This window comes from Rhinoraja longicauda, chromosome 5, assembly GCF_053455715.1.
Source record: "Rhinoraja longicauda isolate Sanriku21f chromosome 5, sRhiLon1.1, whole genome shotgun sequence".
Classification (NCBI taxonomy): Eukaryota; Metazoa; Chordata; class Chondrichthyes; order Rajiformes; family Arhynchobatidae; genus Rhinoraja; species Rhinoraja longicauda.
In genome coordinates, this window is record NC_135957.1 from 69,507,357 (window position 1) to 69,530,818 (window position 23,462).

The window sequence follows — 23,462 nt, forward strand, 5'->3', positions numbered from 1 at the left end:
GTTGGGATCATGAACAGCTTTATCCCTAGAGCTATAGCTACTCTGAATCGGACCTGCTGAGTGCCCCCCATGATCTGTCTCTGCCCCCATGGTCATCTGGCACAACTGACCCTGCATGAACCTTCTTTTGCACTTTACCTTGTATCCTTTTGTTTTCCCCTTCCCTTTGTTGTATTTGTTTTTGCCGTGATTTATTTATTTTATAACAATCGATATGGAAGTGGCATTCTTAATCTCCTTGTACTTGTACAATGACAATAAAGATATTGTATTGTATTGTATGAACACTGCCATCCTAAGAGATTTCTTTGCACATTGCCATTCAGAGCCATGATGGAAACATCTTGACCTTGCATTAAGTCTGTGGTTCCACTGATGTAGACAATGGTCTATTTCTGCTTACCCTGCATTAAATTATCACCTATCTGATACTGCCAGAAATATTCAAATGGGGTTGGAAAGGGTGGGTTCTAAGCAAACCTCTTTGTAAAGTTCTAGCTGGACACTCCTTGTCTTTGCAAGTTGACTGCTTGGAGACCTGCGATGCACCAAGCATTTTCTTAGGCTGGATGCATTTGGCATTCATGACTGTTCTCAGTCGACATGGATTCCATTGAGTTATGAAAAGAATAATGGATATTTGAGATAACCCTCGGATATTTGAGATAATCCAGAGCAGTCTCAATGAATTTAAATTCCTACCTATGTTATGGCAGATTAACCTTCTGCAGTCTTGAAAAGCACTGGCATTTTCACGGAAATGTAATTAAAGTATAAGTGTGCACTTAATAAATAGTGCACACTTACACTTTGTTCCAATGTTCAATGGTTCTTAATTATCATGTGTACCAAGGTAAAGTGAAATTCCTTTCCTGCATACAAATCAATAAGATCATTACATTTCTCTGGAAATGCCACCGCTGTAGAAGACTGAAGAAGGTCAATCAGTCATGGGAGAGATCTCATAATGTTGGGTGGAACTTGTTAATAAATAACTCCATAGATGTTACACAACAGTGTTACCATATAGTTGTTTAGTCAATCCTCGCAGTATGATGGTACTGAATATCTCAGTGCTCTAATTCTGAATTAAAAGATCAAAAGGGTTTGGAGCAGAATTAGGCCATTTGGCCCATCAAGTCTACACCCCCATTCAATCATGGCTGATCCATCTCTCTCTCATAACCCTATTCTCCTGCCTTCTCTCCATAACCCCTGACACCAGTACTAATCGAGAATCTATCTATCTCTGCCTTAAAAATGTTACTTTTGTTTCCCAGGTACTCATTGTAAAGGCCATCAACCCACTTGTGGAGAAGATTGAGGAGGATACTGTGTCTGTTGTGATTAAATATGAGGAACTGATTCCTGTGGCACATGATCTCATTTCTGAGGAAGTTGCAAAACCCAGCACATGTGCAGAGAACCGTGAACCACCTGCAGATGACCCGAAATATGCTGGGAAAATCTGTGCCTATGATAGGCCTCAAAACCTGGAGAATATTTGCTAATTCTTTAAGGCCCAAGGATGCCGTTTGCTCTCATTGCAACTCCTTGTCCTCGGTAGATGTTGTGCATCGTTATTGCTACGTGGTAGAATTGATTTGGGTGGGGGGGGAAAAAAGCACAAATTTCATTTGAGTGTGTTGTGCTGCATAATGAGTACTGTGCTGTGTGCTGAGTAGTTAAATCCTCCTAGAAATGAATTTCTGATGTGATTCGAACAATACAAGGGTCAGAATCAGAACAATGTTAGCTTTTCAGAATCTGGTCGGTAGCAAGAACTTGCCTGGTGTTGAGAGAAGAATGTAACGTCTGTTTGTACAATATGTACATTTGAATAAAATAGAGAAAAACTTAAAAATTAAATGTTTGTGTCCAAAATACATTTTCAGTCTGTTTTGAGATGGACAATAGTTCAATAGTGTTTTATCTGTCACATTTGCAACTGCACAGTGAAATTCATTTTGCATATATTACACATGCGGGCGCCTCCATTTTTGGCGTCATTATTCAAAGTCCAAAGTCCAGTCAGCCTTGATGCACTGGAGCAGTTCCCACAAACTGACATCCTTCTCCTCTCCTTAGTCAATGTTGCTATGAAGGCAGACACACATTTTCAGGCAGCAAGTGATATAAGTGACCCAAGTAATTCATTTTGATTAGATTGACTGAAGGATATGCGTTAGCTGGGAAAAGGGAACTCCTGTACACACTGTTGCCTTTAATATCCAACCAAACAGGCTGATCTCCATTTTCATTTACTTTGGTAGGTGGATCAATCACATCATCTGATGAGCCTCACATAAACTATTTTTATGGTAGGACTCATTGGAATGATATTACAGGCCTGCCACTCAAGTGCTGCTCTACAGTTTACCAATCAGGGAGCCAAGAAGTGAATGAGTTGCAAGCCACTGAGAGAGAAAATTCTGAAAGGGCAATAGACGGAAATGCTTAAAGCCAAATGTGTCCTAAAAATAATGAGATTCAGACCTGGTTGGGAATACTGGTTGTCTATCTCACTTTGGGCGACACAATGGCGCAGCAGTAGAGTTGCTGCCTTACAGCGCCAAGGACCCCGGTTTGATTCTAAGGGTACTCTCTATACGGAGTTTGCACGTTCTTCCTGTGACCACATGGGCATTCTCTGGTTTCCTCCCACATTCCAAAGACTATCCCAGTGAAACTGAATAGAAACTACAACAACAGTAGTATAATAATAATAAGCATTTATTTTATATAGCGCCTTATCGGGTGCTCAAAGCGCTTTACAAAAACAATCAACATAAAAACAAACAGACAAACTATCCTAACGGAAAAGCGGCGAATAAACAACGCCAGCGTCCTCTCACGTCAGGGTCCGGCAGTAGACAACAAAAAGCACAGGACACACAGATACAATTTTTACACAAACAGCCATCACAGTGATTGCTCTAGGCACACCCTCACTGTGATGGAAGGCAAAGAAAAGTCTTATCTCCTCCTCATTCTTCTCCCGTGGTGCCACGAGGTGATCAAGGCTCCCAACTTTTTGAAGCCCCCACCGGGCGATGGAAAGTCCCAGGGCCGAGCCGAGCAGGCCGATGAAAGTCCTGAGCCCCCACTGGGCGATGGAAAGTCCCAGGGCCGAGCCGAGCAGGCCGATGAAGGTCCTGAGCCCCCACCGGGCGATGGAAAGTGCTGCGGCCGGGCCACGCAGGGCGATGAAGGGCCTGCGAGCGGGTCGATCGTACCTCGCGCTTCGGGGCGGTCGAAGCTGCTACGGCTGGAGCTCCCGAAAGCCGGTCGCCAGCCAGGGACCTGCGAACTCCCGATGTTGCGGTCTGCAGGGCCCACGGCCGAAGCCTCCGAGATGGTAAGTCCAGGCCCTGCGACCGGAGTCTTCAAGGTCGATCCCAGCTGGAGGCCGCCGACTCCACGATGTTAGGCCGTAGCGCGAACGGAGATACGACACGGTAAAGGTCGCATCTCCGTTGAGGAAGAGATTAGAATAAAGGTTTCCCCCAACCCCCCCACCACCCCTCCACATACACAGAGTTAAAAATAGAACAAAACGTACATTAAACGATGACAATAGACAAAAAACAAAAAAAAGTATAGCACAGGAATAGGCCATTCAGCCCATGCTGAACATGATACCAAGTTAAACTAATCTCATCTACCTGCATGTGATCCGCATCACTCCATTCCCTGCATACCCCTGTGTCTATGTAAAAGTCACTTAAATACTATTGTTGTATTTGCCTCCACTAGCACCCCTGATGGTGTTCCAGAAACCCATCATTTATTATGTGAAAACCCTGCCCCGCACATTTCCATTAAACTTTGCCCCTCTCTCCTTAAAGTTGTCCCCTCTAGTCCGAACAGGCTATTGGGAAAATTGTCAGCACAAGATATACACAGTGTCTCACATGCGGAGGTATATGCAAACAATATCGCAACAAATTATTTCTGAGGAAATGAATGGTGCAGAATTTGCATACGCATTCAATAGCCTTATTGACACTGTGCCAGTGTTTTTCCCAGAACTGACACAATGGCAATCATTGTATTTTGACCTCCACCAGCAGAGTAATCTTGTACAGATTTATCTTGCGTTGACTGGAAGGAGTGGAAAACACAGGTTTGCACAATTCCTTTTGTTTTTAAGGAGACTAACGTAACCATGTTGGAAACTCTTCAGCTGCATTAGGCTTGAAATACTGTTCGAGATAAAATTTGATCAGTGACTCTAATAAGCAAAACTTTATTTTGTCAAATGGAGAAGGGATGCAAGGGGCAGCAGACCCGATGTGAGTGGATCACTAGCCCAGTGCAGGCCTGATGTGAGTGGATCACTAGCCTAGTGCAGGCCTGATGTGAGTGAATCACTAGCCCAGTGCAGGCCTGATGTGAGTGAGTGGATCACTGGCCCAGTGCAGGCCTGATGTGAGTTGATCACTAGCCCAGTGCAGGCCTGATGTGAGTTGATCACTAGCCCAGTGCAGACCCGATGTGAGTGGATCACTAGCCCAGTGCAGACCCGATGTGAGTGGATCACTAGCCCAGTGCAGGCCTGATGTGAGTGAATCACTCGCCCTTCAAAAGTGAAAAGAGTAATTGGTATCTCACCTCTTCTCTCTCCTCCATCTGTTAGTTTAGTTTATTGTCACAGGTCCAGTGAAAAGCTATCGATGTGTGCATACCAGTCAGCGGAAAGATAATCGTTTAGTTTAGAGATACAGCGTGGAAACAGGCCCTTCGGCCCACTGAGTCCGCGCTGGCCAGCAATCGCTGCACACGCACTATCCAACACACTAGGGACAATTTACAATTTTACCAAGCCAATTAACCTACAAACCTGTATGTCTTTGGAGCGTGGGTGAAAACCAGAGAGGCTGGAGAAATCCCACGCAAGTCACGGGGAGAACATACAAACTCCATACAGGCAGCACTCATAGTCAGGAGCGAACCTGGGTCTCCGGCGGTATAAGGCAGCCACTCTACCGCTGCGCCACTATGCCACTCTATTGATACATGATTACAATTGAGCCATTCACAGTATACAGATACATGATAAAGGGAATAACGTGAATAATGTTTAGTGCGTTTTCCAGGGGTGGTGCTGGAAAATTCTTTCTCAATCACTTCTGAAATTCTATTCTATTTACTTCAAGCTGAGTCATTCATTTGGCAGATGCAATGAATTTCTCCCCATAACACTTATCAGAAGTCTGAAGTCATCTGAAGCCAACACGGGGCGTGGCTGTGTTCTGCAGCTGCGGCTCACCGGCAGTCTCTCCGGTTTTTTTTTGTGTTTTTTTGTCATTGTTGATGTTAATTGTACGTTTTGTTTTATTTTTAATTCTGTGTATGTAGGGGGGTGGTGGGGGGGGTTGGGGGAAACCTTTTTTTAAATCTCCTCCTCAACGGAGATGCGACCTTTACCGTGTCGTATCTCCGTTCGCGCAACGGCCTAACATCGTGGAGTCGGCGGCCTCCAGCTGGGATCGACCTCGAAGACTCCGGTCGCAGGGCCTGGACTTACCATCTCGGAGGCTTCGGCCGTGGGCCCTGCAGACCGCAACATCGGGAGCTCGCAGGTCCCTGGCTGGCGACCGGCTTTTGGGAGCTCCAGCCGTAGCAGCTTCGACCGCCCCGAAGCACGAGGCACGATCAACCCGCCCGCAGGCCCTTCATCACCCTGCGTGGCCTGGCCGCGGCACTTTCCATCGCCCGGTGGGGGCTCAGGACTCTCATCGCCCTGCGTGGCTCGGCCGCGGCATTTTCCATCGCCCGGTGGGGGCTCAGGACTTTCATCGGCCTGCTCGGCTCGGCCCTGGGACTTTCCATCGCCCGGTGGGGGCTTCAAGGGGTTGGGAGCCTCGATCGCCTCGTGGCGCCACGGGAGAAGAACGAGGAGGAGATAAGACTTTGCCTTCCATCACAGTGAGGGTATGCCTAGAGCAATCACTGTGATGGCTGTTTTGTGTAAAAAATTGTATCTGTGTGTCTTGTGTTCTTTAATGTCTACTGCCGGACCCTGACGTGAGAGGACGCTGGCGTTGATTATTCGCCGCTTTTCCGTCAGGATAGTTTGTCTGTTTGTCTGTTTGTTTCTATGTTAATTGTATTTGTAAAGCGCTTTGTGCATGTGTTAAGGCGCTATATAAAATAAATATATTATTATTATTATTATCTGATCTACGGTATGATCTCAATGTCTAATTGCGTAGATAAGAAATGATTCCAACAAATGCTGCAGCACTAAGCTGCTGATTACATATTGGTGCCAAGGTAAAGCAATAGAAACAACAGTATATCTGACGGAATTAAACTTGTATTGTTTCGTTCCTGTAACTGTTAGCTTACTTACTTTTTTTATTGCATGTATTTTACATTTGCAATGCATGAAAGTAAATGCATATAGTATACAGATATACAAATATATACATAGTATTTGGGAGAATTTGGAAGATTGCCAGGGGGACGGGATCCAGTGCAGGAATGTGCAGGTGAGAGGCCAGAAGTCAGTACTGAAGGTGATGAAAACACATTTGGTATGTGGGATAGGCAGGAGCATGGCAACGAGCGAGTTAGGACTTGGATTACATCGCATGTATTTCAATGCTAGAGGCCTGAAGGGTATGATGGATGAACTCGGCGTGTGGATAGGTATGTGTGACTGGGATGTTACAGCTGTTACTGGAACCTGAAGGTCATGACTAACAGCTTAACACTAGGGCGGCACGGTGGCGCAGCGGTAGAGTTTCTGGCTTACAGCGAATGCAGCGCCGGAGACTCGGGTTCGATCCTGACTACGGGCGCTGTCTGTACGGAGTTTGTACGTTCTCCCCGTGACCTGCGTGGGTTTTCTCCGAGATCTTCGGTTTCCTCCCACACTCCAAAGACGTACAGGTTTGTAGGTTAATTGACTGGGTAAATGTAAAAATTGTCCCTAGTGTGTGTAGGATAGTGTTAATGTGCGGGGATCGCTGGGCGGCGCGGACTCGGTGGGCCGAAGGGCCTGTTTCCGCGCTGTATCTCTAAATCTAACAATAAAAAATCTAATAAATCTAAATCTAAACATTCCAGGGTGCAGGTGTTACCGGTGACATAGAGGTGGGAGTAAAAGAGAAGGGGAGAAGGGGGGGGGGGGGGGTTATTTTTTGATTAGGGAGAATGTCATGGCAGTAGTCCGAGATGACATTACTGACGGTTTGTCAAGTGAGGCTACATGGGTGGAGTTGAGAAATAAACAGGAGATGATTCCCTCACTGGAATTGTATTATAGTGCCTCAAAATAGTCAATGGGAATTAGGAGAACAAGTAAACCAGGAGATTACAGGCAGCTACAAATCTAATAGCCATGTCTTAGTAGGGGATTTTAACTTTCCCAATCGAAAGTGATACTGCCATAGTGCCAAAGGCTCAGACGGGATGGAATTTTTCAAATAGGTTCAGGGGTGTTTCCCTAGGCAATATGTAGAAAGTCTACCAGGGAGAGGGCAAAGCTTGATCTACTCTTAGGAAATGGGAAAGGCAAGTGACTGAAGTATCCATGGGCGATCCTTAAGGGACCAACAAATACAAAACATCATTGTGAATAAGGATAGGATAGGCCATGAGTTAAAGTTATGAGTCAAGGCAATGTAAACATTGGGAAGAGCTTGCTAAAGTTGATTGGGTTGAGTAGGATGTTTCCAGGTAAAGGGACATCCAGAAAGTGGGATGCTTTTATAAACGTGATGGTGACAGTTTAAGGCATGCATGTTCCTGTGAGAGGAGGTAGTTGAGACAGGGACTATAGCAACGTTTAAGAAACAATCAGACAGGTACATGGATAGGACAGGTTTAGAGGGATATGGGCCAAATGCGGGCAGGTGGGACTAGTGTAGCTGGCCAGCGTTGGCAAGTTGGGCCAAAGGGCCTGTTTCCATGCTGTATGACTCTATGACTATGGGAATGAATGGAAAGACAGGTGGGAGTAAGGAAGCCTGGATGATGAAAGAAATTGAGGCTTTGATCAAGAAAAGGGAGGCAAGGGACAGTCATAGGCAGCTGGGATCATTTGTATCCCTGGAGGAGTTTAGGGAACAGAGGAGCACACGTTAAAAGGATATCAGAAGGGGAAAAAAGAGGGCAGGAGACAGCTCTGCCACATAGCGGCACGGTAGCGCAGCGGTAGAGTTGCTGCTTTACAGCGAATGCAGCGCCGGAGACTCAGGTTCGATCCTGACTACGGGTGCACTGTAAGGAGTTTGTACGTTCTCCCCGTGACCTGCGTGGGTTTTCTCCGAGATCTTCGGTTTCCTCCCACACTCCAAAGACGTACAGGTATGTAGGTTAATTGGCTGGGTAAATGTAAAAAAAAAAAAATTGTCCCTAGTGGGTGTAGGATAGTGTTAATGTACGGGGATCACTGGGCGGCACGGACTTGGTGGGCCGAAAAGGCCTGTTTCCGGCTGTATATATATGATATGATATGATATAAGATTAAGATAATCCAAATATATATTTTAAATACATTAAGAGGAAGAGGGTAACTAGAGAGAGGTTAAGGCCCCTCAGAAACCAAACGGCATTGAGCTGCAGGAGATGGTCAAGATCCTCAATGAGTTTCTCCTTTTTTTTTGACCATGGAGAAAGACATAAGGAGAAAGACTGGAGTGACTAGGTTTGTATACACTGGAATTTAGAAGGATGAGAGGAGATCTTATCAAAACGTATAAGATTATTAAGGGGTTGGACACGTTAGAGGCAGGAAACATGTTCCCAATGTTGGGGGAGTCCAGAACAAGGGGCCACAGTTTAAGAATAAGGGGTAGGCCATTTAGAACTGAGGTGAGGAAAAACTTTTTCAGTCAGAGAGTTGTGAATCTGTGGAATTCTCTGCCTCAGAAGGCAGTGGAGGCCAATTCTCTGAATGCATTCAAGAGAGAGCTAGATAGAGTTCTTAAGGATAGCGGAGTCAGGGGGTATGGGGAGAAGGCAGGAACGGGGTACTGATTGAGAATGATCAGCCATGATCACATTGAATGGCGGTACTGGCTCGAAGGGCCGAATGGCCTCCTCCTACACCTATTGTCTATTGTCTAAGGACTAAGGAACTTGGGACAGTTAATGGAGATGTCTTGAGGATGGGCCATATTAGGGACGAGGAGGTCCAAAGGTGTATGAAGGTACATAAATCTCCTGGGCCTGGTCAGATGTATCCAAGGGCACTGTGGGGAACCAGAGAAGAAATTGCAGGCGCCCTGGCTGCGATATATCAATCATCGATAGATACAGGTTGGGTGCTAGATGACTGGAGGGTGGCTAATGTTGTTCCTCTATTTAAGAAGGGCTGCAAGGAAAAGCCTGTGAAATATAGACCAGTGAGCCTGACATCTGTAGATAGACACCAAATGCTGGAGTAACTCAACGGGTCTGGGAGCATCTCTGGAGATAAGGAATAGGTGACGTTTCAGATTGGAACCCTTCTGCAGACCCTAAAGAAGAGTATGAAGGAGGGTTCCGACCCGAGACATCATATATGTCTGAAGAGACTGAACAGGTGTTCTGACCCAAAACGTCCCCTATTCCTTTTCTCCTGAAATGCTGTCTCACCTTTCACCATTTTCTCCTACTAGTTCCTCTACTTCCTCCAACTGCTCCTGACTCTCCTCCCCCCTCCAGGTCAGCCATGTACCTCCCACTTCACTCTCCCTCCCTTCCTCCCCCCTCCTAGATATATGTGTGTGTGTGTGTGTGTGTGTGTGTGTGTGTGTGTGTGTGTATATATATATATATATATATACACAAACAATAAAACACTTGACTTGACTTGACTTGACTTGACTTGACATCTATATACTAAAACTCATTTGTTTGTTTGTTTGTTCCTGAAATGCAGCGAAAACAGTAATGATAGCGCGACAATTTTAGGCCCACTTTACTCACCGTCGTCCCTTTGGGGCTAATGGAAGAAGTTTCTTTGAAATCGGAGTTATATTTTTAAAGTTATTCACATTTTAAAGTATAAATCTATCTCCAAGGGACGGAGGATGGAGGGGGTGGAGGGAGGGGGGAGAGGGAGGGAGGGGAAGGAGGGAGGATAAGGGGGGTTGAGGGGGTTGGAGTGGGGGGAGAGGAAGGGGGGCTGGGAGGGGGAGGGAGGGGGAAGGGAGGAGGGAGGGGGAGGAGGGGGGAAAGGGGAAGGGAGGGGAGGGGAGGGGGGGAAGGGGAGTGGGGGGGGGGGTACAAGGCAGCTTCTGGAGTACAATGCAGCTTCCGGCATACGCTCGTAATACACGCAACATGTAAGTTACTCCAACATTTTGTCTATCTTTGATTTCATACAGCATCTGCACTTTTTTCCTACACATTTTATCCGTTCCACTGCAAAATCTCCTCAAGGTATGTCTACTTTGAAGAAGTTCTCCTCCTCTCTCCGACGAGAGTTCAGCAACATCCTCTCTCATTGCTCCCCCTCTGTGATTCCGCTATATTATATTGTCAGGCCAAACCCTTGGCCATACTTTCCTCCTTAACTTCGTCCAGCCTGGCTACACTCCCTGTCACCATTGTCTTCCAATTCCAGCATTTAAGTGAGCTGATTTAAATCCCTCCACCACTGGTATCCATAACCTTAAAGGTTTTGCAGGAATATCTTTTGAAATGTAACCAGAGCCACTGAAATTGGTCTCCTGTTTACCAAAGCAAGAAAAAGGAACTGTAAAATATAAGTAAGCTCTTTTTCATTAAACCCTAAGGAAAGACACAAAGTGCTGGAGTAACTCGGCTGGTCAGGTAGCAACCCATGAGAACATGGACAGGTGATGTTTTGAGCCAGGACTCTTCTTCACATCAGTCTGAAGAAGGGTTCCAACCCGAAAAGTCGCCTATCCACGTTCTTCAGGGGTGCTACCTGACCTGCTGAATTATTCTGGCATACGTGTCTTTCTCTGGTATAAACCAGCATCTGCAATTCCTTGTTATTACAAGCCCCAGGAAGAGTGATTTGTGAGTTCTGTAGCTGGTATCTGGCTTATCATCGGTCATCAAAAGAGCATCTTAAGCTTAAATATCATCTTCACCATAGAAAGAAGTCCCAAAGAACGCTACAATAAATGGAGCAAAATAACACAAGGACAAATTAGTCCACCCAATCAATGAGTAACGGTAGGGAGAATGTAGGAAAGAAGTTGCTGGACCAGAGGACATAAGTTCAAGGTGAAAGGGAAAAGAGTTAATAGGAATATGAGGGGTAACTTTTTCCACACAAAGGGTGGTGGGTGTATGGAACAAGCTGCCAGAGGAGATAGTTGAGGCAATAGACAATAGGTGCAGGAGGAGGCCATTCGGCCCTTCGAGCCAGCACCGCCATCCATCGTGATCATGGCTGATCATTCTCAATCAGCTGGGACTATCCCATCGTTCAAGAAACAGTTAGACAGGTACATGGATAGGACAGGTTTGGAGGGATATGGACCAAGCGCAGATTGTAGCTGGGACATTGTTGGCCTGTGTGGGCAAATTGCAACAGGAATGGCCTGTTTCCACTCTGTGACTCGATAGATAGTGTTTTATTATCATATGTCCCAGATAGAACAATGAAATTCTTACTTGCAGTATATATATATATATATATATATATATATAATCTACAATCTCTTGTGTCAGCTCCGGTGTTTCTGCAGCCTGTCGGAGACGCCTACATTTGGAGAGCCCGTCCTTCCCGTCCCACCGTGCAGCGCAGAGCAGAGCAGAGCAGCGCAGAGCAGAGCTCAGTACGGTACAGCACAGTACACACGCTGCAGCACTGACGCGTTAAACCACCCACCTCCCAAACACTAACCCAACCCCAACCCCAAGCCAACACGGCCCTTTGGACGCTCGCCGGCTGCTTCCTGTTCCCGGTTCATCCTGTGCGGGTGAATGCGGGCGGCGTGAAGGCAGAGAGGGGGGAGAGAGGTGACGGAGCGGAGGGTGGCTGGCTGGCTGGCTGGCTGGCGGAGCCGGGTTAGAAATGTGGGGCGACCGAGTGTCGCAGCCGGGCGTGTTGATGGCGTCCGCCCTCTGCCTCTTGTTCTCAGCCCAGACCCAGGGTAAGTGTCCGATCCAAACTCTCTCTCCTCCCCTCTCCCCCACCATCTCTCACTTCTCCCCCACCATCTCTCCCCTCTCCCCCACCCTCCCCTCTCCCCCACCATCTCTCCCCCACCATCTCTCCCCTCCATCTCTCACCTCTCCCCCTCCATCTCTCACCTCTCCCCCTCCATCTCTCACCTCTCCCCCACCATCGCTCACCTCTCCCCCACCATCTCTCACCTCTCCCCCACCATCTCTCACCTCTATTCCCCACCCTGCCCTCTCCCCCACCATCTCACACCTCTATCCCCCACCCTCACCTCTCCCCCCCACCCTCACCTCTCCCCACCATCTCTCACCTCTCCCCCGCCATCTCTCACCTCTCCCCCACCATCTCTCACCTCTCCCCCACCATCTCTCACCTCTCCCCACCATCTCTCACCTCTCCCCCACCCTCCCCTCCCCTCCCCTCTCCCCATCATCTCCTCTCCCCACCATCTCCTCTCCCCACCATCCCCCTCCCCCACCATCTCTCACCTCTCCCCCACCATCTCTCCCCTCTCCCCCACCATCTCTCACCTCTATTCCCTACCATCTCTCACCTCTATTCCCTACCATCCCCTCTCCCCTCTATTCCCCACCCTCTCCCCTCTATTCTCTACCCTCTCCCCCACCAAGCCCTTCGACTACTCTCACTGCCAGCGTTTGGAGCGAGAGGGGCCGCCCCTTGGTAGTGAACTCCCCCCACACCGCGATCTCCACTCTCTCTCGCCCAGCTTCTTGTTCAGTTCTGGGCCGGGCCTTTAACCCTCTCTCTCTCTCTCTCTCTCTCTCTCTCTCTCTCTCTCTCTCCCCTGGCTGTCCTTGTACAGTAAAACCAAGCAGGGTGTTGTTTTTGGCAGCTTCTGGGGGAGATTCCCCAGTGACTCAGTCACCGACCAAGTAAGTTTAACCATTCGATTGATCGGTATTTTGTTTAATTTGGAGAAGTGGGGGGGGAGAATTAAAACATCTCCCAACAACGTTAAAATCTATTTTGGTGCCCCAAAAACAGAAGAGTTTCTTTTTTTTTGTGACAAAATTGTAGTTATTGCTGTTCAAATGGCTGGGTTTATTTTCACCGGTAAGCAGAGCCGGGAGGCTTCACCTTGTCGACACAATTTCTTGGCACAGGGTCCATTTGAAATGTCATTTCCTGCTGGGAATAATGGCGGAAGACAAACGAATATAGCCTGCCTTGAGTGCATGATGTTGAGTGATCTTTACACTGTGCTATTTATAATGCAGAATTACCTATGTGCTAATTATAATGGATTTATAGGAATAGGGCAGAAAAGAACAGGTCCCCACCCTCCCTCCTTTCGAAACATTGAATGTAAAGTTACTCAGTAGACTTGGTTACTGCAGCCCTGTGCAATCGGTGCCAGGAAAAGTTGGAGATTGCAACATTTCCTTTCTGAATCCGTGTCAACTGCGCGTGCTTGGTGGTGCACTCGCCTCCGTTGCTTGTATGTTCAAGTGACATTTTAGATTTGAGCACGTAGAACCAGACTGACATCCTGTGACATACCGTGGGAGAGCAGCATTGTCAGCTAAGACGGGGCCACCCTCTGACTGAACCTGACATCAGGGCACTTAGAAAATACCGAAGAAATAACAAATAGGACTAGCGTTTGGGCCATTGTGCTATTCAGTAACATCATGGTCGATGCATTCAAGACCATCTCTCTGCCATTTCATGTTGCTCCTTGGCCCCCTTGTGTGTCAGATGTATGCCAATCTCTGTCGTTAAGAAGTAAAGAACTGCAAGGATTTAGGACTGAGGGGGAAAAAAAAGTCTCCTCAAGTCCCTCTAAAATAGATAACATTTTATTGTAAAAGTCTGATCTCAAGTGTAAGATAGCTACACTAAGAAATGCATCCTTGAAGCATCAACCCTATCAATCCCGTCAGAATTTTGAATGTTTCAGATAGTTCACATCATTCTTCCTAATGTCAATGTACATGGCTCAACTGATCAATCCTTTCATGCTCAGTTGACCCTGTGATACTTAGATTAATTGCTGCCCCTTTCCTCCCCCCTGCTGCCACCATGTCAATCAATAATCAATAGTCAATAGTCGTTTATTTGTCACATACACATAAATGTGTAGTGAAATGAAACATTACCCGCAGTTGAACAATAAGACCAATAAGAATAATCAATAAAAATGCAATAACACATACAATCACAAACTAACACCAAACAAAAAGAAACATCCATCACAGTGAGTCTCCTCCAGTCCCTCCTCACTGTGATGGAAGGCCACAATGTCTTTTCTCTTCCCCTGCCGTCTTCTCCTCATAAAATATTCTTTATGAATCATAGTGTAAAACTATACTTAATACAGTTCCACTGGGACTCTATAAAGTAGATTCAAAGCTCATTGTTGCATTAGTGTTGCATTAGCCTTCCTAATTGTTTCTTGTGCTGGCAATTTAATGTGTTTCACGCACATGTACGAGGACCCAGGTTATTTTCTAGTGCGCCATTTGTAGTTTCATTCCAATTTTTAAATTTTTTTTTTCCACATTATCAAAAATTCTAACAAATTTGTCAAGAATGATTTCCACTTTGTAAAACCAGGTTGATCCTGGTAGAACCAAGTTGACCCTAGTGGGACCAGGTTAACTATGCTTGTTTGACTTGTACTTTAGTAAATGTTCTGAAATAACATTAGAGATGTTACCATTGTGGAGTTCTACATATGCTTGGGGGTCTATCCAAAATCTTGGTATTGTTACTTGATCACAATCAATGATCCATCGTCTCTGCAGTCACTTCCTTGTGGTTGATCATGAAGTATGGTGAAGTACGTAGACCCAATCAGCATCAATGGTGCAGAAGGGGAGATGTTTGAGAGCTTCACCTTCCTTGGTGTTAATATTACCAATGATCTGCTGTGGGCCAACCACGTTGGTGTAACCGCCAAGAGGTCACACCAACTTCCTGAGGAGATTGAAGAAATTTGGCATGGGTAGAGAATTCTAAAGATTTATTACTCTCTGGGTGAAGAAAAAATTACTCCTCTCTGGCCTGTGGTGTTCCACAGGGATCAGTGCTGAGACCTCTGTGGTTGGAGATAAATACAAATGATATGGACAAACTGTAAGTGGGCTGATTATGCATTTTTGTATCAACATTTGGCGGAGTTGTGGAAAGTGGGGTGAGCTTGTCAAAGAATACAGCAGGATATTGATCAGTTGGAAAAATGGCAATGGAATTTAATCTGGACAAGTGTGAGGTGTTACACTTTGAGAGGTAAAATATGAGATGAAAATATATGGTAAATGGCAAGACCATTGGGAGCATTGGTGTACAGAAGGATCTTGGGCTGCAAGCTCATACCGCCCTGAAAGTGGCAACACAAATAGAGTGGTTAAAAAAAGACATCCAGCATACTTATCTTCACCAGCAACGGGCATTGAGTGTAAAATTTGTCAAGTCATGTTGCATCTTCATAAAACTTTGGTTTGGCCATGTTTCAAGTATTGTGTTCAGTTCTGGTTTTTTTTCAACATTATAGAAAAGGATTCTTGCAATAATGTTTCAACATTATAGAAAAGGATTCTTGCAATAATGTTTCAAGCTAGCAGTTGTCAAAAAAAATCAGTCCGCATAGGAATGGGGTGGTGGGGCAATGTTCCGGCTTAGACTGAAGATTGATAATGCAGAGATTGATGCTACGGCCCCCAATTGTTCATCGATTATACTCTACAAACAAGGCCAAGGTATTGAATGTATTGTGTTGAAGTTTGCTGTTGATAGGAAGTGAGGAGATACAAACTGCAGTCGCTATAATCTTGAACAAAAAGCAATCTGCTGGAAGATTGCAGCAGCGACTCAGGCAGAATCTGTGAAGGGAAATGGACAGCCGATGTTTCAGGTTGGAACCTTTGTTCTGAAGAAGTCACTCTGAGAAAGAGTTTGGACCCATAATTTAATCTGTCAGTTTCCCTCCACAGATGCTGCCTGACCCACTGTTTCTCTAGCAGTATTTAATTTTGCTCAGCCTGGGAGGTGATGTGGGATATATGGAAACACTTCAGGAGAATGTAGGCAGGTGGTGTGAATGGAAGAGCAGGTGTTAAATTGAGCACCAAATGGAATAAATATGTGTTCATGCTTATTAGTAGATAAAAAAGAAAAGCTGTTTTTTTTAAAAGGTGAACAATTGAACACCAGCACTTGTCAAAGGCTCCTGGGTGTCTTGTTGATGAATGGAAGTTAATGTGCAGGTACAGCAAGCAATTAGGAAACCAAACAAATATGTTGGTCTTTGCAGATTCAAGTTTGCAATTTACACCACTTTTGAGGGCTGGATCTCAAACAACGATAAGACAGAGTACAGGAAGGAGATTCAGAGTTTAGTAATATGGTGTCATGGGGACAAACCCTCCCTAAATGTCAGCAGAACAAAGGAGCTGGTCATTGACTTCAGGCAGTGGGGTGCAAACGGGCTCCAATCTGATTTCAAGGGCTTCAATTTCCTGTGTGCAAATGACACCAACAATTTTGTTTTGGTCCAACTACATTGATGTGGCAGCCACAAAGGCACACTAAATGCCTCTACTTCCTCAGGGGGGCTAATGAAATTCAGCATGTCTCCAATGACACACCATTTTCTACAGATGCACCATCGCACACTATGGGGGTGTATTACAGCTTGGTATGGCAACTGCTCTGCCCAAGACCACAAGAGCTTGCAGCGTGAATGCAGCCCAGTTCATCACATAAACCAACCATTGCCATGCCCTACATTGACTCCATCTGCACTTCATGCTGCCTCTGAAAGGCAGCCAACTAAAGCAAGGACCTCTACCACCTCCTCTGACAGCTTGATCCGTGTACCCAACACCCCCTGTGTGGAAAGGCTTCCCACTCAGATCTTCTCAAAATTTCTCCCCCATTACCTTAAACCTATCTCCTCTAGTTTCAGACTCCCCTATCCTTGCTAAAGAATCCAGCCAGCTCTCGCCAGTTCTTGTCCCACCCTTTCTCTTGCTTCTCTCCACCAGCTTTCTCTCCTCTACTCCAGTCTGAAAAATGATCCTGACCCAAAACTGATGCTGCGTAACCTGCTCACTTGTTCTACCAGTTTTTTTGGGGAGGGTTTTCTCATGATTCCAGCATATACAGTCTATTTACCTTGGGTTATTATTGTAAAGAGTGGCTTAGGATGTCAATTGACAGAGATAATATTGCCTGGGAATCTGTGTTTTCAAATTTAACTGTATGAAAAGTATTGCTGTCTTATCAATGCAGTCACATCCATTTTATCTAAGTAGTATTACATTTCAACAATGAGTATAAGAAAGTTGCCAATATTTTCCTCTGGCTGTTTTATGTTAAACATGCAATATGATTTGTTTTTTAAGTTTTTGTGGTAATCTTAAAATGTGATCTACTTTGTAAAAGTTGAATTAATGTGGCATAGTTTTTAGACAAAGTTTATGACTAACTCTCAACTTTTGCCTTCCATTCATGTTAAGATGGCTGAGCAAATATCTGATATAGAAATGTAAGAGGTGCTGTTTGATTCAATGCTACCTGAATAAAATGATCAGCTGAGTTAAACACAAAGGCCAGATTTGAGTTGCATTGCATCACAAGTAATTTGACTGAGTGACTCTGAGGAATAAATCACATGAGGTTTCTAGGGAACTGGCTGCCATACCCGATGTTGCTCAGATTATTGTGCTGGCAACCAAAATGTTTGTACATAATTCCATGCAATTGCATTTTATGGCACACTGGGTAAATAAAATAATGTCTAATGTAAATAAATAATTTTTGCCATGAATAAAATAATTGAGTTTAAATTATGTAGTTTAACTTACACACTGAAACTGTTACTTATGTTGTTTCCTTGTTCTACAAAGGCCTGGAATCTACAAATCAGTGACCCTTGCAATAGTGGTAGGCAAGTTGTTGGAGAAAACTCTGAGTGATAGGATTTATGTTTCCATGGACAGGCAAGGAATGATTAGGTAGAATCAGTGTGGTTTAGTGCAGGGAAATCGTGTCTCACAAGTATTTTTTATTTTCGTGAAGTTCACAAAGAAAATTGTGTGGCACCATGGTGCAGCGGGTAGAGCTGCTGCCTCACAGTGACAGAGATCCGGGTTCAATCCTGACGTTGGATGCTGCCTGTGTGGAGTTTGCATGTTCTCCCTATGACCACATGGGTTTCTTTCGTGTGCTCTGGTTTCCTCCCATATCGCAAAGATGTGCGGGTTTGTAGGTTAATTGGCTTCTACAAATTGCCTTTAATATGTTGGGAATGGATGCAAAAGTGGAATAACATTGACCCAGTGTGAACAAGGTCCTGCATCATAGGCTAGTCCAGGAGTTTGAGTCACAAGGGATTTGAAGCAAGTTGGTAAACTGGATTCAATGTTTTCTTTGTGGTAGGAGGCATAGCTGTTTCTGTAACTGGAAAACAACTCGTGGTTCACTCTGTCCATGCTTCTTGTGATCTTGTACACCTCAATAAGGGCACCCCTTGGCCTCCTCTACTCCAAAGAGAAAAATCCCAGCCTATCGAACCTCTCCCTATGACTGAAGCCTGCAAGCCCAGGTAACATCTTGGTGAATCTCTTCTGCGCACTTTACAGATTAAAGACATCTTTCCTATAGCTGGGTGACAAAACAGTGCACAGTTTTCCAAATGTGGTCTCACTTGTCCAGCTGCATCATAATGTCCCAACATTTGTACTCAATACTCTTCCCATTGAAGGCAAGTGTGCCAAAAGCGGCCTTCACCATACTGTCCACCCATACTGTCCACTGACTTGCTACTGTTTGAGAACCATGCATGTGAACTCCCACACTCTCCGGAGCTCTACCATTTAATGTGCAAGTTATAGACAATAGGTGCAGGAGTAGGCCATTCGGCCCTTCGAGCCAGCACCACCATTCAATGTGATCATGGCTGATCATTCTCAATCAGTACCCCGTTCCTGCCTTCTCCCCATACCTCCTGACTCCGCTATCCTTAAGAGCTCTATCTAGTTCTCTCTTGAATGCATTCAGAGACTTGGCCTCCACTGCCTTCTGAGGCAGTGAATTCCACAGATTTACAACTCTCTGACTGAAAAAGTTTTTCCTCATCCCCATTCTAAATTCTTGTTCTAAGTTCATGCCTAATTCAACCTACCAAGTGCAACACCTCACAATTGTCAGAGTTAAATTCCATTTGCCAATCTTTGGTCTACCATCCCAACTGATTTAGTTCCTATTGTAGATTTGGATAGCCTTCCTCACTTTTCACTACGCCATCAATTTTAGTGTTTGCCAATTTACTAACAATGTTAACTACATTGTCATCCACTAACAATTTGGATGGCAATGTAGTTAAAGACTCTACTGGTCACAGGCCTCCAATCAGAAAAACGACCCTTCACAGCCACCATTTGACTTCTTCCTCAAAGCCGATTTTGATTCCAGTTGGCTTGCTTACCTTGGATTCTATGCGATCTAACTTTCCTTGTCAAAAGGCATTGCAGATAATGTCCACTGTCCTGTTCTCATCAATCCTCTTGATGACCACTTCAAAAAATTCTATCAGATTAGTGAGATTAGATTTCCTACACACAAAGTCATGCCGGCCATCCCTAACCAGTCCATGTCTATCCAAATATTGGTAGATCCTGTCCCTCAGAATCCCCTCTGGCAACTTTTCCCTGCTGATGCCAGGCCTGTTGTTCCCTGACTTGTCCTTGGTGACCTCCTTAACTGACGGTGCAACATTGATCACGCTCCAGGCTTCTGGAACTTCACCTGTGTCCAAAGATGATTTGAGTATCTCTGCAAGGGCCTCTGCAATTTCCTCCGTAGCTTCTCACCAGAACCAAAGATTCACTTGGCCAGGCCCTGGGGGTTTATCCATCTTAATGAGCTTTAATTAGTCAATACCTCCTCTCTGGTAATTTAGTATGAGCCAAGACGCAAGTCAAATGCCTCATCTCCTGAGCTTCCATGATATTCTCAGTAAAAACCGATAAGTATGCATTTAATATCTCCCCCCCCCCCCCCATCTATTGTGTCTCTACACAAGGACAGATCGTGGTGATCTTTAAAATACCTATTATTTCTCAAGTTACCCTTTAACTTTTAATATATCTGCAGAATCTCTTTGGAATTTCCTTTACCTTGCTTGCTGCTCCATTTCTTATCCTCTTTTTGACCTCCTGTTGTCCTCTTAAGTGTCCTACTACACATACTCATGGAGGGATTTGTTTATCCCAACTGCCTAAATCTGACATGCCTCCACGCCCCAGGTTTGCCCACTTTACTTGTTAAACCTCCATCTTGCAGTTTAAACCTCCGGTCTTTCCTCTCTCTTTGTCGTGCACCCATGTATCTTGTCTGTTACTCTTGCTCGCTTTGCCTACAGTTATTGCCCTCAACTTCTCATCTGCCTTTTGGACCCCCCCCCCCCCTGCTATTCTAGCTACATGCCTCCCGAGTAACAGAAGCAAATCCTCACAGAATATTGGTCCCCCTCCAGTTCAGGTGCAACCACTTGTGAGGTTATCCACTTTGGCGGCAAGAACAGGAAAGCAGAGTATTACCTGAATGGTGACTGATTGGGAGAAGGGGAGATGCAACGTGACCTGGGTGTCATGGTGCACCAGTCATTGAAAGCAAGCGTGCAGGTGCAGCAGGCAGTGAAGATATCGAATGGTATGTTGGCATTCATAGCAAGAGGATTTGAGTTTAGGAGCAGGGAGGTTCTGCTGCAGTTGAACAGGGCCTTGGTGAGACCGCACCTGGAGTATTGTGTGCAGTTTTGGTCTCCGAACCTGAGGAAAGACGTTCTTGCCTTAAAGGGAGTACAGAGAACGTTCACCAGATTAATCCCTGGGATGGCGGGACTTTCATATGAGGAAAGACTGGATAGACTGGGCTTGTACTCGCTGGAATTTAGAAGACTGAGGGGGATCTTATAGAAACATATAAAATTCTTAAGGGGTTGGAGAGGCTAGATGCGGGAAGATTGTTCCCAATGTTGGGGGAGTCCAGAACCAGGGGTCACAGCTTAAGGATAAGGGGGAAGTCTTTTAGGACCGAGATGAGAAAACATTTCTTCACACAGAGAGTGGTGAGTCTGTGGAATTCTCTGCCACAGAAGGTAGTTGAGGCCAGTTCATTGGCTATATTTAAGAGGGAGTTAGATGTGGCCCTTTTTGCTAAAGGGATCAGGGGGTATGGAGAGAAGGCAGGTACAGGCTACTGAGCTGGATGATCAGACATGATCATATTGAATGGCGGTGCAGGCTCGAAGGGCCGAATGGCCTACTCCTGCACCTATTTTCTATGTTTCTAACCCACCCCTCTTCAACGGGTCACTTCTGCTCGGAAGAAGTCCCAATTATCTGAAAAGCTGACCTTTTCTCCTCTGCACCAACTCCTCAGCCACGTATTCATCTGGCCTATCCTTCAATTCTTGCCCTTACAAGTCATGGCACGGGGATTAATCCAGAGATTACCACCTTTGAGATCCTTTTTAACCTCTTAGCTAACTCCCTAGACTCGCTCAGCAGGACCTCCTCTCTTTTCCTACCCATGCTATTTGCACCGATGTGCACAGCGACCGTTGGCCGCTCATATTCCCCTTGAGCATGTTCTGCAGCTGCTCCAAGACATTCTAGACCCTGGCATCAGGGAGGCAACACACCATCATGGAGTCCCATTTGTAGCCACAGAATCTCTCGTCTGTCCCCCTAACTGTGGAGTCTTCTAACACTGCAGTAATGTCTGACTTCACCCTCCCCCCCCTCAGAGCCAGAATGAATGCCACTGACCTGACTACTGCTGCTGCTGTTTCTTGTGCTATCGTCCCTCCAACGGTATCTGAAAGGTTGTCCCAGTTTTTGAGAGGAATGGCCACGGGAGGTTCCTGCATTCTCCAGTTACTCCCTTTGCCTTCCCGATCGCCCATCCACTTTCTGCCTGCACCTTGGGAGTGACCACCTCAATACAAAGTCTATGAAGCCTTCGGCCACCTAGATGATCCTGAGGTTGTCCAGCTGCAGTTCCAGTTCCCTCGCATGGTCAATCATGAGCTGCTGCTGGAGGCACTTCCCACAGGAGTAGGTTTCAGGGACACTGGAAGTATCCCTTACTACCAGCTCCTGTCGGAGGAGCATACCAGTTCCCTAAACTCCACTAAAACCACAAAATGCTAGAGTAACTCAGCGGGACAGGCATCATCTCTGGATAGAAGAAATGGGTGACGTTTTGGGTCAAGACCCTTCTTCAGACTGAGAGTCAGCGGAGAGGGAAATACAGAGATAAGGAAGCGTAATAGACAATAGGTACAGGAGTAGGCCATTCAGCCTGTCGAGCCAGCATCGCCATTCAATGTGATCATGGCTGATCATTCTCAATCAGTACCCCGTTCCTGCCTTCTCCCCATAACCCCTGACTCCACTATCCTCAAGAGCTCTATCTAGCTCTCTCTTGAATGCATTCAGAGAAATGTGTGTGATAACAAGAAATCAAAAGAGATGAAATCCAAGGAAAATGCCGAATAGATCGTTGTTAGCTAGGAGAAGGTGACAACAAAGCTTACCAAAAAAAAGGACCTTGCCTTAACTTGCCATCACCCTTTGCTCAGCCTCCTTGATGCAGCCTCTCGAATCAAAGATGTAACACTTATCCTCACGCGTAGCTCTTGCACCTCACCACATAGCGTCTTCCAAAATGGCTCTGCTGCACCACTGCTTCTTCCAACTGACTACTTTGTCAATGAGAAAATCAATCAACACTCTTTTAAACCTTCCCACCTGCCCCGCTCTACTCATGCTCTCTGGAAACTCTTGTCGCAGTGCTCTGTTATGCCTAATCAGGAAGCAATTAACTCTCTTTTTAATCTGCATATAATGCAACAGAATTAAGGGGAAAGCGGGAAGAGCAAGCTTGTGATTTAAGCAAAGGATGGTTTGCCTCCAATATATGGGTTTTCGCTAACCCTCATTTTTCTTGTTGCTAATCAGAACAAGTAACTTGGGATGGGGTAAAAAAATCCTGACCACTTTTACTCAAAATTATTTTGAACAGGTCAACATGCGATCCCACCACCAGTGAATCTCTCAATACAGTCTCATGACTTCCACACTGTCCTGAAATGGGAAGTACCTGATGTAAATAGAAGAACTAGGTTTAATGTCTGCTTTCGTGAATATGAGTAAGTTCATGCATCTTTTTCTACAAATTTGTCAGAATGATGTGTTGGATGCAAAGGCTGATGAGGTGAACAATGAGGGTCAGGGGAGCACCCTTTGTTCTAGGGGAGTGGGGGTGGGGGGATGAAGAAAGAGAACGAGAGCATAACTGGGGACCGAGGAGACACGGCTGGGGA

General features: G+C 45.6%; 2 protein-coding genes across 3 annotated transcripts in view; both read left to right on the plus strand.

The window, feature by feature from the left end:
- The window catches only part of LOC144594039 (uncharacterized), a 48,245-nt gene extending 46,396 nt beyond the window's left edge, over positions 1-1,849 (plus strand). The window contains exon 7 of the mRNA XM_078400206.1: positions 1,281-1,849. Within this exon, the coding sequence (XP_078256332.1) occupies positions 1,281-1,511 (231 nt within the window). The 3' untranslated portion in view covers positions 1,512-1,849. The remainder of the gene's footprint in view (positions 1-1,280) is intronic.
- Positions 1,850-11,728: 9,879 nt separating this feature from the next.
- The window catches only part of LOC144593732 (interferon gamma receptor 1-like), a 33,984-nt gene continuing 22,250 nt past the window's right edge, over positions 11,729-23,462 (plus strand). For both annotated transcript variants that reach the window (XM_078399727.1, XM_078399728.1), the window contains exons 1-2: positions 11,729-12,071; positions 23,162-23,288. In XM_078399727.1, coding sequence (XP_078255853.1) covers positions 11,993-12,071; positions 23,162-23,288 — 206 coding nt within the window. In that variant the 5' untranslated portion in view covers positions 11,729-11,992. The remainder of the gene's footprint in view (positions 12,072-23,161; positions 23,289-23,462) is intronic.